This window comes from Lemur catta, chromosome 4 (assembly GCF_020740605.2).
Source record: "Lemur catta isolate mLemCat1 chromosome 4, mLemCat1.pri, whole genome shotgun sequence".
In the NCBI taxonomy this organism is placed as follows: Eukaryota; Metazoa; Chordata; class Mammalia; order Primates; family Lemuridae; genus Lemur; species Lemur catta.
Genome location: NC_059131.1, coordinates 73,168,435 through 73,185,591, shown reverse-complemented (window position 1 = coordinate 73,185,591; position 17,157 = coordinate 73,168,435). Strand labels below are relative to the sequence as shown.

At 39.6% G+C, this 17,157-nt stretch overlaps 2 protein-coding genes and 1 long non-coding RNA gene across 9 annotated transcripts in view; 1 reads left to right on the top strand and 2 right to left on the bottom strand.

Annotated features, from left to right (window-relative positions):
• Window positions 1–5,568, top strand: part of REV1 (REV1 DNA directed polymerase) — an 87,244-nt gene extending 81,676 nt beyond the window's left edge. For 6 of the 7 annotated variants that reach the window (XM_045550226.1, XM_045550224.1, XM_045550228.1 and 3 more), the window contains 8 exons: window positions 294–459; window positions 703–905; window positions 2,117–2,350; window positions 3,044–3,164; window positions 3,914–4,131; window positions 4,232–4,388; window positions 4,704–4,806; window positions 5,159–5,568. In XM_045550226.1, coding sequence (XP_045406182.1) covers window positions 294–459; window positions 703–905; window positions 2,117–2,350; window positions 3,044–3,164; window positions 3,914–4,131; window positions 4,232–4,388; window positions 4,704–4,806; window positions 5,159–5,270 — 1,314 coding nt within the window. In that variant the 3' untranslated portion in view covers window positions 5,271–5,568. Of the gene's footprint in view, window positions 1–293; window positions 460–702; window positions 906–2,116; window positions 2,351–3,043; window positions 3,165–3,913; window positions 4,132–4,231; window positions 4,389–4,703; window positions 4,807–5,158 lie in introns of those variants that run through there. The other variant, XM_045550229.1, reaches the window with a different exon arrangement.
• On the bottom strand, window positions 762–3,227 carry LOC123637248. The gene is made up of 2 exons (XR_006734779.1): window positions 2,576–3,227; window positions 762–2,538 (listed from the first exon to the last, which is right to left on the bottom strand). It is a non-coding gene; the product is annotated as an uncharacterized LOC123637248 (long non-coding RNA).
• A 1,108-nt stretch (window positions 5,569–6,676) lies between the features above and the next one.
• The window catches only part of EIF5B (eukaryotic translation initiation factor 5B), a 69,974-nt gene continuing 59,493 nt past the window's right edge, over window positions 6,677–17,157 (bottom strand). Inside the window, exons 15-24 of the mRNA XM_045550232.1 lie at window positions 15,127–15,258; window positions 14,541–14,723; window positions 14,248–14,409; window positions 12,315–12,446; window positions 11,197–11,328; window positions 11,011–11,087; window positions 10,743–10,907; window positions 8,639–8,777; window positions 7,500–7,661; window positions 6,677–7,147 (exon numbers count right to left, since the gene is read on the bottom strand). Of these exons, the coding sequence (XP_045406188.1) occupies window positions 7,040–7,147; window positions 7,500–7,661; window positions 8,639–8,777; window positions 10,743–10,907; window positions 11,011–11,087; window positions 11,197–11,328; window positions 12,315–12,446; window positions 14,248–14,409; window positions 14,541–14,723; window positions 15,127–15,258 (1,392 nt within the window). The 3' untranslated portion in view covers window positions 6,677–7,039. The remainder of the gene's footprint in view (window positions 7,148–7,499; window positions 7,662–8,638; window positions 8,778–10,742; window positions 10,908–11,010; window positions 11,088–11,196; window positions 11,329–12,314; window positions 12,447–14,247; window positions 14,410–14,540; window positions 14,724–15,126; window positions 15,259–17,157) is intronic.

Sequence of the window (17,157 nt, the reverse complement as noted above, 5' to 3'; positions counted from 1 at the left end):
TTAAAACTTTGAGGTGCCTAGAACATCAGTAGAATACTGTTTGGATTTTCTGATTTAAAAGACATTGCAGTATATTTAGGTAGAATTGGATACTCTCAAGATAGAGATGAATAACTGTTCACTAGCTAATTTATTATTAGTTTTTGTAATATATAGAAGGATGTTTGAATAATTTCATTTAGCCCTTTATTCTAGAAAGAGGTTTGTAAAAAGGATTAGTTTAGAATTTTGCTTAGTTGAATTCATATTTTCACTTTAATTTTCCTAGAAACATATCTTTATTCTGGTTCCAGGTTGGGATTCACGTGAATCAGTTAGTTCCAGCTAATCCAAATCCTTCCACATGTCCCAGTCGCCCATCAGTTCAGTCAAGCCACTTTCCTGGTGGGTCCCACTCTGTCTGTGATCTTTTCCAAGTTCAGAAAGCTAAGAAATCCACAGAAGAGGAGCACAAGGAAGGTTAGTGATTGTCAGTGTGCTTCCTGTGTTGGTGCTGTTTATGTCCTTTGGCAGGCAGTGTATTTTAAAATTGATAAGGCATTATGTGATTTTTTTAAGAAACACATTCACATTCTTAATGATGACAAATCAGTAATAAAGTTGTTTTATTTGCAGTGGACAGAAGAAAGTCAGTCAGGGATTAAAGTTTTTTTCCCCCCAGATGATCTGAAGAGGCTATTTTATGTATTTTCTGTCCTGTAGTACTTCTGGCTGCTATGGATCTGGAAATATCATCTGCCTCTAGAACTTGCACTTTCTTGCCATCTTTTCCTACACATCTGCCAGCTGCTATCAGTCCTGATACCAGCAAAGCTGAGTCTTCAAGGAAATGGAATGGTCTGCATTCTCCTGTTAATGTTCAGTCGAGACTTAACCTGAGCATAGAGGTCCCGTCGCCTTCCCAGGTATATTTTTATAGTCCTAAATGTAAGTACAAAAGTGGTTTCCAAATGAAAATGACATTTTTGTAATTTGGTTATATTTCATCAGTATAACCAAGAAAGAGAGAAAGGACTATTTGTTAGGGCGGATCATGATGTTGAATTCTAAATGAGCAATGGTTGGGTTAGATGAAAGAGTGTTCTTGCAAATATTTGTAACTCCTATAAATTATAAAGCATGGCCGAAAGGCAGTCCTCCTATGAACTGCCACTGTCTGTGACAGTGGTGATCATGTGGACTTGCTCTATCTTTGCTCATCAGTTGTGAAGGGTTTTGCAGCATTTGCAAATGTTCTCTGTAAAGTGAGTATGATTTTCATAAGCTTTTAATTCCATTTGTGTGGACTTTGCTCCTTGGAAATAGGTAGTACTTTAAGCTTTGTTGGGAAAATTTATTTGTCCCCGTGGAAGGTGGTTAAAAGAGATGTAAATACTGGCCATAGGGAAAAGGATCCCAATTGCTGGTGACAGATCACCCTGTTGTTATGCTTGCATTAAATAGCTGCTCCTGGAAAGATAAGGTCGGACTACCTAGTTTATGGGACTGCATGTTTCCAAAGGGCTGGATATGCATAGACAGCAGAGGGGAGGCCCTAGCCAGAGGAACAAGGGATTCTGGTCTGCAGTTTGGAGAAAAGTTAGATTCTAGAAACTCTTTCTTCCAGCTTACTGCTCTCAGAGTAGGAAAATTATTTGTATTTTGGGGCAGTCTCACAGCTAGCTTTAAGGTGGACTTCTGACCAAGACTGTCTCAGAATTTTAACGTGTGTCTTAGGCATTGTCTCCTGCTCAGGGTTAGAGTCTAAATTTGAGTTTGACCAAGGTTCTCTTTCTACCTGTCTGTCAGCTCCTATTGCAGGAACATTCTGTGAGTATATTTGGACTTACCTAGTATGTGGTACTGGCTGGTAGTGTACCCATGTCATCTCCAGAGTCCATACATCACTTCAGGCTTCAATGGCGAAAGGCCACGACATTCCAAAAATGTGCAGATTGGGGTGGGGGTGTGGCTTTCCTGGACTAGTAATGTGTGGCTTTCCTGGACTAGTAATGTGTACCTTATGTTCATTATCCAAAATGTTCAAATTGAAATGAAAGTGGTTTATTAACTCCCCAAACACCTCGTCTCTGAGCATGCTCTAACTTCAAAGTCGTTTATGTTTGGTATTTTATAGCTGGATCAGTCTGTTTTAGAAGCACTTCCACCCGATCTGCGGGAACAAGTAGAACAAGTCTGTGCCATTCAGCAAGGAGAGTCACATGGTGATAGAAAGAAAGAACCAGTAAATGGCTCTAATACAGGAATTTTGCCACAACCAGTTGGAACAGTTTTGCTGCAAATACCAGAACCTCAAGAATCTAACAGTGATACAGGAATAAACGTAATAGCCCTTCCAGCATTCTCACAGGTAAGTTAAATTTGGGGACCTTCTCAGTTTCAGTATTCTCACCCATCCTACTCCAGTTCAGATCCTGTCTCACTTCCCTTTCTCCTCTGCACCCTCTCAGTCACTTACACCATGGCCATTGGGGAGGGAGGGGTCGGTTGGCTCTGCTCCACCTTCTGCATGTGTGGGACACAGACTGACAAAGCAACCTGCTCCTGAAGCAACTGAGTAGACTGACAAAGCAACCTGCTCCTGAAGCAACTGAGTTTGGCAACAGAGGGGAAAGGAGAGGGAGGGCATGGCATGGGGTCCTTAAAGCTGCTCCCCAGAAGTGAGCCAATATCACATTCTGCTCCTTCTTCATTGGCCAGAACAGACCACTGGGCCACACGTGAATATAAAATAGTGGAAATGAACAGCACAACCCGAGTTTCTGTTTTCTTGTTTTGCTTCCCATTTCCTAAAGCATCTTGCCCTACCCTGGTTGTTCTGCTACAGTGGTGGTTTTGTTTAAAGTCAGTTAGTACTCTAAATTTAATTCATTATTCTCACCATAAACATTTTGAAGCTTAATGAGCTTTAATGTTGAGGACCTGTTAAGAATGCGTACAGATCAGAAAAGTATGACTTGAAAACAAAATCTATTTTGTGAAAAGTACAAACCACCATCTACAATTAACTCAAGTTTGACTTTGACCTTCCCTTTTCCACTAGGTGGACCCTGAGGTGTTTGCTGCCCTTCCTGCTGAGCTTCAAAAGGAGCTAAAAGCAGCATATGATCAAAGACAAAGGCAGGGAGAGAACAGCACTCACCAGCAGTCAGCCAGTGCATCTGGTAAGCCTTGAAGTGACATATAACAAAAATGAAGAGTAATGAAATCCATGTTGTATATAATTGAGGTATATAATGGCCAAAGTACAAGCTGTTACTCACATTTAAGAGTGTTTCACACTAAGGGAATAATTCTAAGGTGAACAAGTATACAGTATGGGTAAGTGGTGTCATAATCTGAGATGGGTTTGTATCTGTACTTTCTAGCTTTAAGCACACCATTCTTTGCTTTTTAAGAAGTCTGAATAAGATATTACCAGAAATTGAATTTTAAAGTCAGCTGATTAAAGGAAAAATAACATTAACAGAAATTTTTTGAATACTTGTCAAGCCAGTTGTCCTTTGAGACTGGTAAATCAAAGGATGTAAGTTCAAAACAAAATCTGAAAGTTCCTGGACATACGTCACAGTACCATACCCATATTTACTGTAAAAATAACATTTCTTGAGCTTACAGTTTAGCTGGCACTATTCTACATACTTCACCTGTTGATTTCACATTTAATCCCTTCTGACTACCATGTTATAGATAAGCAACATGGCAAAGGTCAGATTAGTTAAGTGGCAGAGCAGAGACAGAATTGTAGGGCCTGTACTTTCAGCCATTGCCACTCACTGCCTCTTACTCTCCGCAGGAGGTGTGGCAGGAGCGTGTGCTGTGGGGGTGGGGGGCTGTTATATTTTGGAGGAGGAAAGAGAACCCGTAGTACTATCCAGACTAATTTTGTTGAGCACGTATGTCCTTTTTTTAGTGCCAAAGAATTCTTTACTTCAGCTAAAGCCAGCAGCAGTGAAGGATAAGAAGAGAAACAAGAAAAAAAATCCCATCAATACCTCCAAGAAGATACAGAGTCCTTTGAAAAACAAGCTGCTTAACAGTCCAAAAGCTCTGCCAGGGCCCTGTGGGAGTCCCCAGAAGTTAATCGATGGGTTTCTAAAACATGAAGGACCTGTTCTGGAGAAACCCCTGGTATTTTTTCTTATATATTTTAAAATTCTGACCTTTATCAGATCTTAATGTACTTGATAATGTGTAAATATAGCACTTTTATCCTTTGTTTTCTTAACAGGAAGAACTCTCTGCTTCCACTTCAGGTGTGCCAGGCCCTTCTGGTTTGCAGCCTGACCTGGCTGGCTGTGTTAGACCTCCAGCACCCAATCTGGCTGGAGCAGTTGAATTCAATGATGTGAAGACCTTACTCAAAGAATGGATAACTACTATTTCAGGTTGGCGTAGCCTGTGTTAGATGCCCCAAGACTGAGATGTAGTGGTCATATGGTTTTAAAAACATGAACAGACTAAGCTATGCACATTTAACGCATTTCTCTAACTCTAATAAGCTCAAACCAGCTACCACCAAAGCTTTAAAATTCTGGGGCTTCCTTTGAAAAGTTCCTTATCGTAGCCCATTCTGTTGACAAATATGGCACTAGTACAGTTGTAGAAATGCAGTTTTCCTGTATCCCTGCAGATCTCTGCCTTTCTCCTTCAGAAAGATACCTTGGTCCTCATTTGAGGTTTTTTCCCCCTCCCTACCCTAGATCCAATGGAAGAAGACATTCTGCAAGTTGTGAAATACTGTACTGATCTAATAGAGGAAAAAGATTTGGAAAAACTAGATCTAGTTATAAAATACATGAAAAGGTAATCTATTCATTTTTGTCGATGGGGAAAAAAATGGCATGTCACAATGGCTAATTGAGGGTGTACTGAGAAGTTTAAACTTTCTGACAGACTGTACTCTAAATTAGGGTTAATGAAAAAGTGATACCCTTTATTTTGAATCCCAGAGAAAGAAATGCCATGTTGACTGACTGGATAGGAAGGAAGGGCCAAATGAGATTGTTGCCCTCAAGGTTTAGGTAACATGTGATTAGAGCCCTAGGGAAATCTTTTAAGTGTTCTAGGATTTTTTTTTGCTGAGATCAATCTTTATGTATAAAAAAGACTTAGTCTAAGGGACCTTTCCTAATGTTGTTTCTTTTCCCACCTTCAGGTTGATGCAGCAGTCGGTGGAATCAGTTTGGAATATGGCATTTGACTTTATTCTTGACAATGTTCAGGTGGTTTTACAACAAACTTATGGAAGCACATTAAAAGTTACATAAATATTACCAGAGAGCCTGGTGCTCTCTGCTAGCTGTGCCATAAGTGCTTGTGAGGTATTTGCAAAGTGCATGATAGTAATGCTCTGAGTTTTTATAATTTTAAATTTCTTTTAAAGCAAGTGTTTTGTATATTTCTTTTCAAAAAGTGCCAAATTTGTCAGTATTGCATGTAAATAATTGTGTTAATTCTTTTACTGTAGCATAGACTCTATTTACAAAATGTTTGTTTATAAAGTTTTATGGATTTTTACAGTGAAGTGTTTACAGTTGTTTAATAAAGAACTGTATGTATATTTTGTACAGGCTCCTTTTGTGAATCTTTAAAAACTCTAGGAAGCAGCTACTGTTTATGGCTGCTCCATGCCAAACTTTGAAATTCCTGTGGTCCCAGATGGGGATTCTGCTTGTTCCAAGAAAGAATAAAGCTTCTAAACCATCTAATCAATCAATCATTCTTATCTCCAAGCATGAACACAAGAGCATGTTAAGAAAAATCTTTACTTCTTCCATGTGGAGAAATTTACATATTTTAAATTAGAACACACCCACTTGAAGATTAAGTTTTTCCTGGGAACACTGTGTCCCACAGATAATTGAGATGGTATTGTCTGCCTCTACTGGCCCTTGAGAAACTTTGATAAGAATGGTACAGATTTTCAAACATATATAAAATATTTTGTTAAATGTTATGCCATAACACTTTAAAAATATAGTTTACAATTTTCTGTGTTAGTGAATACTTGGAACTTTTTTTCTCACACACTCCACGTTGACTTCAACACTGCTCTAATATCTAGCAGGTTTCTTAAAGGGAGGGGAGGAGCTCACTTGGAACCACTCCCTACTTTCTTTGTGAAAACCATAAAACTAGCTACAATTAGATTACTACTACAAATAACTCATTATGATGTCTCTGCAACAATTTAGAAAGAAGCAGTAAGCCAAAATACCAGAAAATGTATGCATGGTAGACTTTTCTATGACAAAATAGACCAAGATTAATGTATAAAAATCCCTACTGTTACCATATACTGGTATACATGGTAGTGTCATAGTTGGGTAAGGTAATACTTGTCCTGAGGAGGACTCGTGGGAGAGAAGCTACACTAACATGGAAGCCTAACAGAGCTTACGGGTTTTCTTTATTCGTAGTTTGGAACTGTGATGATTACAACGGACTCTCCACAACTACACAAGCAGTAAGAAGCAGCCAGCTGTGCTTTACACCATGGTTTCACACAAAGCAGATAAAGAAATATCAGAATGCCTAATTTTCTATTTTAAAAAATTCCTAAGGGGCATATGGCAGAAGAGTGCTGGAAAAATCACTGTGGGAAGAATATGCATAAATAAAGTAGTATTTCTTACATCAAAAAAGTCCCAAGAATCACAAAATCTGCAGAAGCTTGGTTAATCAAATACTGCAGTACTGATTTAATCAGTATAAAATTGAAAGAGCTTTAGATCTGTAATAAAAACCCAAATTTGGGGAAGGGCAAACTTTAAAACAGCAGCCAAGTGGGAAAGGGGCGGGGAGGGGTGAGTGAACAGGCACATTGGAACTGTGGGGACATGTAATTGACCACTGTCAAACCAGTGTAAGTTTCTTGGTTTCTCATGGAAAACATTTTATACACCTATTTTTTTCCTTCCATACCTAAGTCCATCAGTGTCCAGATACGTCTGTTCCATTTTTTGTCTTGTTTTTTGTTGGGATATTACAACATAGTATATTGTATTTATTCCAATTCCTGCTCCATGTGGAAAAATTAGATGATTTCAAACACTTTCTTCAGCTCCACAATAAGCTGCCAGTCACTCTTTTGCATTTCATCTCTGAACCAGTCCTTGAGTGCATCGATGGACTGTCGGCTGATCTGCAACACCCGAGGCACAAACAGGGTAAACAGAATGGAACACGTGCTGCTCCTGCCCAACACCCAACACCGCTCATAAAGCAAGTTTACAGAGAAATAAAAGCAGGGCCTGCCTGCCTGAGGGAACAGAATCCCCAAACCACATCTGCTAAGCACGTCAGGCACAGCGGCTCCTGGCCTTCTTAACTCGGGCCACCTTCTTCAACAGACAAAGCCCCACCACAGATCAAGCCCCAAGTCCCATCAGATTCTACAAGTTCAAATTTAAGCTCTCAGAGCTACTGAGTACAGATAACCAGAGAAGGGTGACTCTGTATTTCTTAAAAGGTGCCACTTCTGCTGAAATACTTACCTTACTGACAAGAATGTCTGTAGCTTCAAAATGCCTTCCAAACATTTTAGGTGATTCACCAGGGATAGGTTCTATTTTGACACAAACTTCTTGTCCTTTTTTTGCAACATCCACTTGTTTATGGTTTATTTCAATACTTGTTACTATTCCAATGTCAACAAACTGTAAAATAAGTACAATGGATACAGAGGAATTCATGCCTGTCACAGGTGCCAAGCATGTCTGGATAGGTTAAATAAGCACTAGAGCAAAAAAGCCCATTTTAAAAGCCTTGGCAATTACGATCCTACATTTATCACTTCACATCTCACAGTGTAACTTTCTCATTGGTAAACCAGGACTGGCACCACCACATGCCCTATGCCCTTCACAAGACGGCTGTAAGAATGAAAGGAGATGATGTGCTTTGTGAAACTTTAAAAATGTCCTGTTGACCCAATGTCGATTTCTATTTTTGCTCTACTCTTTCACACCGCAGGTGCCATGACAGGAGGGGTCGGCAGACACAAAGGCTCTGAGTCAGGAATGAGCATGAAGCAGTCAGTGGGGATCAAGTCAGAGCCAGGGACACATCATGCAATTTAAGGATGACAGGTTGTGAGCACGAGTGACACGATCTAAGTTTGGCATAGAAACCCCCTTGGCTGCCTTGTAGAGAAAGAGATACAGGAGAGTAAGTGAAACCAGGGAGGCTTCGTTTGGTTTAGAAGGCCAAAACCACACAGAAAATAATTACTGTGAATAAATGTCCTAGCTTGGTCCAATGAAATAGTACAGGAAGCAATGACAATTTCTAAGTGCCGTTTCCCATTAAAGGAACCATGTCTGGGGCAAGGAAAGCACTAGATGAGCCTAGCACATCTCACAGCACCAGAAAAGAAAAAAATGCTCAGAGTGCTATGTGGCAAAGATACAAGACCAACCTTGAACAGGCTCCCAGTGACCAAACTGGATTAATTTGAGTATCAAAAGAATAACGGTAATACATTATAACACATCAAAAAACACCGCACACACAGCATTGTGAACTATGGGCATAAAGTTCTGTTGCTACCACTCTTGGACCTCCCCCATCACTTACTGCTTTAAGAAATGACCAAAATATGACCGAGTTGTTTCTGAAGTACACTGGAACTTACATTTTTGCTCGGGACGCACATGGGTGTCCCCTGTTTCACCTGACCTGCTTCCACAGTCACACCCATCACTATTGGATCTCGAGAATTGAAAATGTACTGAGGGAGGATTTTCATCTTGCAGGGAAATACTGCTATGTGCCTGAAAGGAAGAAAGAAACCAGGAATTTCTAAACTTAAAACATCATTTAAACATTAAAAAAAAAAAAAAAAAAAGGGCTGGGTGCAGTGGCTCACGCCTGTAATCCTAGCTCTCTGGGAGGCCGAGGCGGGTGGATTGTTTGAGCTCAGGAGTTCGAGACCAGCCTGAGCAAGAGCAAGACCCCAACTCTACTAAAAAAAATAGAAAGAAATTAGCTGGACAACTAAAAAAAAAAATTATATATATATATATATATATATATATATATATAAAAGTTAGCCAGGCATGGTGGCACATGCCTGTAGTCCTAGCTACTCGGGAGGCTGAGGCAGGAGGATCGCTTTAGCCCAGGAGTTGAGGTTGCTGTGAGCTAGGCTGATGCCACGGCACTCTAGCCCGGGCAACAGAGTGAGACTCTATCTCAAAAAAAAAAAAAAAAAAAAAAAATTGCAACTTGAACATGAGGCTTCTCCCACTAGATGAAAGCAGCTTTCCTCAGAAAGCTGCAGGACAGGGGCGAGGCAGGGGACTGCAACCCAGAGTACCCCACCCCTGTGGAACTTCCTTCACGTTCTCCTCCTAGTGCTTCCGAAGTCTTGAAGTCTTCACGGTCTTCTCTCTTAAAGCCCCAGCCGGAAAAGAAGCTGAATCACAGGAGCATTTTGTGCCCAAACTAAAATGCTGAGTCTGGCCCCTGAAGACATCAGACACTGCAGCCACACCCCATGGTACTACCTGTTAGAGGCCTTCACCTGACACGTGTATAGTCTGTATGAGGGACCATATAGGCATCAGACCACTTAAAGTGCTTTTAATAGTTTCTAGCACTCTTCCTCATCAAATGTGATTCTTCTTACTTCAGGTTTTATGACCTGAAGTGAACATATCCTAGTCTAAATCCTAGTATTTATTAGTCAGCTGTAGTTTAAACACGTAGCCCCCAAACTGAGCCATCACTCCCTGTGGTCACTGGTCTGAACCACCAAACCTCCTGCCTGAACAATGGCAGCCTCCTGACAGGCTCTTGTCATTGACTCCCTAACACAACCCATGGTCACGTAACAGTTAACCAGTCTGACTGTGACCACACAACCTTGGCAATGGCTTCTCGCACAACTCAGAGGAAAAGCTCAATCTTCCCAGGGTTACAGGATCATACACCATACAAGTCCTGCCAACTTCTCTGACCTCATCTACTACCATCCCTCTGGTTTCCTCTGCCTCAGTCGGTCAGGGTGGCTGCCTCCCTCCACCTTTCCCCCCATCCTGCCTCACAGTGCTGTTCTGCCTGGATGCTCCCCACCCACGTAACTGTGTGTCCTTCCGATGGCTACTCCACTGACAGACCTGAAGAGACGGACGCCTTCCCCAACCACAGCAGCATTCACAGCCCCTCCTCCTCATCTAGGCTCTTCCCTGCCTTACTTTGCTGTTTTGCACTTAGCCTCACTTCTCACACAGGTGTCAGTTGTCTCTCAGTGACAGTGAGCCCCTACACTCCGAGAAGGGAGCCTGGCCCGATTCCCTGCTGACCACTCTAGCGCCTGCAGCACTGTGGGCACGCAGAAGGTTCGCTAGAGGAATGGACTTACTCCCACAGAATCCCTTCCTTGTTTCCTAATTTTCGACACTATAATTTTGTTACTTCCAATCCAGGTAATGACAGATAAGCAACTCCAGCAAGATAAAGTCTCCCAAATTTAGCAACTACTAACTCATTAAAGAGACCCAAGTCTGCCAAATTCAAAATTAATAAACTGAAAAGCCACAGAGGATTTGTTCGCATACTGCTGGGATGTCCCAGCTTGTTGGGTTCCCGGTTTATAACACAGCATACTTCAGGACGCAGGTTCTTCTAGATGAATAAATGCTATACTTCTGTTGTCTACACCCCTTTCTGGGATTCAGTAATTCTCAAATAACTTCATTAACAAAGATCCAAAGTAAATAAAAACAGCAACTTACTTAAATTCTTCTTGTTTCTGTTTCTTGTAGTCTTGTCTATATTTCGTGAAGGCATCAAATAAATGATAAATAATTTCTGCACTAAAAATTCTAACTCCTAAACTATCAGCCATTTCTTGTGCATCTCTCTCAATTCTCACATCAAAGGCCAAAATTACTGCATACCTGAAAGGTTAAAACACATCAAAGATTATTCAATGAAAATAGCACATCAAAGAAGACAGGTAAATAACATGAAAGCCTCCATAGCAGAAGAGGAATTACTTACTGAGGATCATGTTCCAACATCACTGAAGCCTTCATGACATCTTTTTTATGGACTGGGCCAATGTTAATTCCTGCATACTGTAAAAGAGGGAGTTTCCAGGTTTTATCTGCATCTACAAGGTAACAGTAACAGAACCAGAAACCACAACCACCAATGACTTTTGTAGAGCTGGGTACAATTACTTACGGGCACCTCTGATGTTTTCAGAAATTCAAGTAGAGCTTCCAAAGACCCCAGTGTAGATGCCTGGACGTAGACTCCCTTTTCTTCTAATTTGATAGCATTTAGTGTCTGCTTTAACTCATGGATCAATTCATCCTTGAAAAGAAATGATATTTGACAGAGTTATCAACACACCTCTATACTTAGCAGCCTAGAACTACACTGTTTCTCTCTTTAAGTACTTCTGAAAATAAGAAACTAAGGCTTGGAGAGAGCAAGGCATATAAGAACCTGTGTGGGAGTGGAGGAGATTTGGAGGTTAGGCCCTAGGTACATCCCCCTTCACCTCTGTCTTAGGTTTTCTAACTTTGAAATATGTTTAACCTCTGCTCCACAGAATAATCTTCTAAAAGTTAAAAGCACCACATAAATATAATGTGTTATGGTAGCACAAAAGTTCTCCTTGGCTCTTTTAACTAGGAAATACCGTTATTTCATTATCTCAGCAACTCTTTCCTCCATCACTGCTCCTCTGGAGATAGAGTAGAGATTTTGACCAGAAATAAGTAAAAAATCATGTCAATGCCACCGAGATAACCGATTCCCTGATGGCATGACTTGGTGCTGCCTAAGAATAAAAGTGTCCCCAGCACACAAGAGCCATGTTCTGGGAAATGCTATATTATCTCTTTGGCAAGTGAACAAATAAATTATGGCTCAAAGTCTGTGTTTGTGAAACTACATTGGACTTGGGCCAGCTGCTCCTACAAATGGGCAAACAGGCTTTAAAATGATTCCCAGTACCAAGTAAGATTTTCTTTAGTTCTGTTTGGATACCCTAACATATTTTAGATATGTTAGAGTATCTAAAATAAAATATGAATAAACAATTTCTAGCTTTTGACTCATTTTTATTTGAATAAAATGCACATTTTAGAATTCTTGAGTACATAAATATTTACACCAATTTCTGTGATTGTGAAAACTGAATTTAAAAGCATCAAGTTTACGAAGAGGCCAACAGCCAACACATTTCACAAAGACAAAGGTGCCTATTTTCGTCCCCATCCCTAGCATGTGCACTGTTGACACGGCAATATTAAAATAGCTTTGGAGAAAAAAAAATTTTTAAATGAACTTACCTTAAGAACAGGGATTTCATCTTCTTTATAAGCCACCAGGAGGGGTAAACCAGCTAATGTTTTCTCCAGGTCTTTTCCAAGAATCTTTACCCCCTGAGCTGCTTCTACTTCTTTATGCTTTTCATACTGGTTCTACAGAGATAAAAACATTTGTTATCACATTTGAAAAGTGGTTAGCAGTAGGAGATGACATAAGAGACAATATCTTTATGACCTTGGGTTAGGGAAATATTTCTTAAACTAGACTCAAAAAGCAGTAACCACAAAAGAAAAGAGTGATAAGTCCAACATTAAAATTAAGTATTTCCATTTATCAAAATACCATAGAAAAGGTAAAAAGACAAGTCACAAAGTAGAAGATATTGCAGCACACACAAACAATAGACTAGTATATCCTGAATATATAAACAACTCCCATAAATCTATAAGACAGACAATGCAGGAAAAAAAATGTGCATTTCATAAAGGAGTAAATAAACGGCTAATAAACACAAAATTATGACCAGCCATATTAACAATTAGGCAAATGCAAACTGAAACAGCAATGAGCTACACACTCATCAGATGGCAAAAATTTTAAAATATGACATCAAAGAGCTGGTGAAGATGTAAAACAATGAAAACTAAGATACCACAGTTGAGAGTCTAACTGATTACACCCATTGTGGACAGCAGTGGCCTTCTCTAGGAAAACTGGAATGAACGATGCCTACGTGATGACTCAGCAGCTTACTCCCAGGTATCACACCCGAGGGAATTAACTGCACTAAGAGGTGTACAAGAATGTCCACAGCACCAGCATCGTCAGTAATAGCAAAAATCAAAAACTGGAAATAGCTTACATTTTCCATCAACAGGAGAACAGATAAATCGTGACAGTGTCACACAATGGAATGTAAATCTTAAAATTACTTGTTTACTAAAAGAAGCCAAATATGAAAGTACACACCAAAAATAACTCCATTTCTATAAAGGCCAAGATATTTTTTAGGGATGCACTTTCAGATATGAAAACTAGAAAGAAAAGCGAGGATGTTAGTTACTATCATAAAAATGCAACTGTGGTTAACTCTTAGGGAGGAGAAGGGAGCTAAAATCAGGAAGAAAGCAGGGTGCCAGTGATGCTCTGATTTTCCATCTGGGTGTTTCCTAAAAATCTGCTAAACTTTTCTTCTATATTTTGTGTCCTTCTCAGTATAAATGTCTTATTTCAAAATTTAAAATGCTAATGAAAAACTACAGTTGACCCTTGAACAACACAGGTTTGAACTGCATGGGTCCACTTACACTCGGATTTCCTTCTGCTACTACCACCCTGGAGACAGCAAGACCAACCCCTCCTCTTCCTCCTCCTCCTCAGCCTACTCAACGTGAAGATGACAAGGATAAAGACCTTTATGAAGACCCATTTCCACTTAATAAATAATAAATATACTTTTTTCTCTTCTTCATGATTTTCTTAATATACTTTCTTTTCCCTAGCTTACTTTATTATAAGAATATAGTATAATACATACCACATAACAAATATGTGATAATAGACAATTTATGTTATTAGTAAGGTTTCTGGTCAACAGTAAGCTATTAGCAGGGTTTTGGGGGAGTCAAAAATTATACATGGATTTTAGACTACTCAGGGGGTCAGTGCCCTTAAACTCCTATGTTATTTAAGGGGTCAGCTGTAGTTAGCAGTGTAATCAAAAACACGTGGTTTAATTTTTAGGAAAGGCCTAGTCTAGTAAACAGGTAATTTCATACATCTCCACTCTGACAGATGGGCCCTCCTGTATGACATCTAAAATAAAACAGGGTGAGAGACGTCTGTGCTGTATATTAAGTCAAATAGCTTTCAGAGTGAGAAAACAACCTTCTAAGCAGAACTTCTGAGAACAGTACAAGTCCCCACGTGCAAATGCTTACCACCTCAACTTACCTTCACTCGTAATTCCTTCATAGGAGGAGGTAAGAGAAGGCCTCGAATCTGAGTTACAATGGGCCCTTCTACTCCAGGAACAATGATTGTATCTCCTTCCTTCAAACGCCCATTGATCAATATAACATCTATAGTTGTGCCCATCCCTGGGAGAGCTTTAACCTAACAGATAGACATTATTGAAAAGAGAGAGAAATATATACAATGCAGCATGTTTACTAAGTCTAAAACATCCCCCAGCTAAGCAACCTGCTATTAACAAAAACGCAATAAACTGAAAAGCTGATCATTACCTCCATCACCTGTGCTCTCAGCTCTTCACAGTGTGCAAGTCTCTTGCTCAGCATGGTCTGAGTTAACTCAACAAGAAGGTAGATCAGGCTTCCCATGCCATCACCAGTATGTGCAGAGGTAGGTACCAAGGACACAAAAGTGCGGGGATCTTTATTCTCATAAAACAAAGCAGCATTCAAACCCTAGAAACAAAAATCATTCTAAAACACCAGGTTGTGAAAGGATATATCTGGAACAGGCATGACTAACTAGAAACTAGATGAGCAAATGGCTAATGATTCTGAAACTCCTCAGAAACACTCTAAAAATGGTTATGTATATCTTGCAGGTATTAATTATATTACAGAAAAGTAGTTTCTCGGTCAATTTAGTTTTCTATCTGAATTAAAACATTCAGATTGAAGACAGATCTGAAATATTAGTTTTCTGATATTAAAAAGGAAAACAGATAAAATAAAAACACTAATTGCCATCATAGAGAAAAAAACCTACTAATGAAAATGCTGACTTCATTATAAAGATAATGTAATAAAAGAAAAAATATTCTATGAGACAGACTTCATAAAGAAGGAAAAGCTTTCTTACCTGCTGTGCAAATTCCACAATAATGGCCTTTGCTCGCTCCTCAAATTCATCTTTTGTATTCTTTTTCTGCTTCTTTAAAGTAGCAGCTACATCAGAGTCAGGACTCTTTTTCCAATCATATAACCTGTCAATCTGAAAAAGTTTTTTCATAAAATATCTCCAAAAAATTCAGAACATTCAAGAATTTAAGATTAATAGCTCCAGGAAATTCCTAACACATGTCATATAATAAGGAAGGGTATGAATTATTCACATATTTTATTGTACCAAAAGCCCCTTATAGACTCCTTAACTGCATCCCCTCTTAAATTAGAAACTGCTCAGGTACCATGCTGTCCTCATTAGCCTCCAAGTTCCTAAGTGGCTACCCTTTGTTTGCAAAAGACAAGATCCTAGAATTATCCTACGGCCATGAACATATGTTGTTGGAATTCCAAAAGAGTTTTGTAAAATAGTAGACAGGAACAAGGATTAATTCTGGCAAGTACCATCAACAGAAAATTATATATGAAAAATATTTAAAAATTAAACATTTACACCCGTATGTTTGGATGGTGGCATACACCTATAGTCCCAGCGACTTGGGAGGCTGAGGCGAGAGAAATACTTGGGCCCAGGAGTTTGAAGCTGCCGTGAGCTATGACTGCACCACAGCACCTCACCCTCGGCGACAGAATGAGATGCTATCTCAAAAGAAAAACAAGAAAAACAAACAAAAACCTAAAAACAGATGATCAATCTCCACGTAAAAGCTAAACTTACTAAACATCTAGAAACACCGGAAAAATTTTTAACAAACTTGGGGTAGGAAAAGATTACTTATATGAACCACAAGAAACACAAGTCATAAAAAAATTGAATTTCACCAAAGTTAGAAATTTGTTCTCTTAAAAATATATGATTAAGAAAACGGCCAGGCGCAGTGGCTCATGCCTGTAATCCTAGCACTCTGGGAGGCCGAGGCGGGTGGATCGCTCAAGGTCAGGAGTTCAAGACCAGCCTGAGCAAGAGCGAGACTCTGTCTCTACTAAAAAAATAGAAAGAAATTATCTGGCCAACTAAAATATATACAGAAAAAATTAGCCGGGCATGGTGGCACATGCCTGTAGTCCCAGCTACCCCGGGAGGCTGAGGCAGTAGGATTGCTGAAGCCCAGGAGTTTGACGTTGCTGTGAGCTGGGCTGAAGCCACGGCACTCACTCTAGCCCGGGCAACAAAGCGAGACTCTGTCTCAAAAAAAAAAAAAAAAAGAAAGAAAATGAAAAACCAAGTCTACAAGAATATATCTGCAATACATATAACTGATAGAAGAATTAAATAGCAAAGGATTCTGAACATATTCTTCAAAGAAATAGACATACTGTCATCTCCATAAGCACAAGTGCATGAAAAGATGCTCCAAGCCACTAGTCATGGTAGAAATGCAAATTAAACCACCATAATTTAGTACTGAACACTTATTAGAATGCTAAAGGTAGGTCAAAAGTATTGGCAAAAATGTGCAGAAACCATAACACTCAACAGGTAAACATGAATAAAGTGTGGTATTATCCAGATAATGAAATATTACTCAGCAATAAAATGAAAAACCTATCATACATGGAACATGAATAAAGCTAAATAACGTGAATTTAAAAAAAAAGCCAAACTCAAAAGATTACGTATTGTATGATTTCATATGCGGGTGGGGAACCTGTGGCCTTGAGGCCACATGTGGCCTTCTGGATCCTTGAGGAGTGTGGCCCAAAGGATTTGTTCTGTAAAGTTTGGTTTCAGTCAAGGGGCCACACTTGAGGATCTGGAAAGCCACATGTGGCCTTGAGGCTGCAGGTTTCCCACCCCTGAATGGCAGTGGTTATATGTATGTATAAAGCTGTCAAAACACATTAACACGTACACTCAGAATGGAGTATATCTTCTTATATAGGCACCTCAGAGATATTGCAGGTTCAGTTCCAGACCACTACATAGATTATCGCAATAAAGTCATACAAACTTTTTGGTTTCTCAGTGCACATATGTTCACACTAC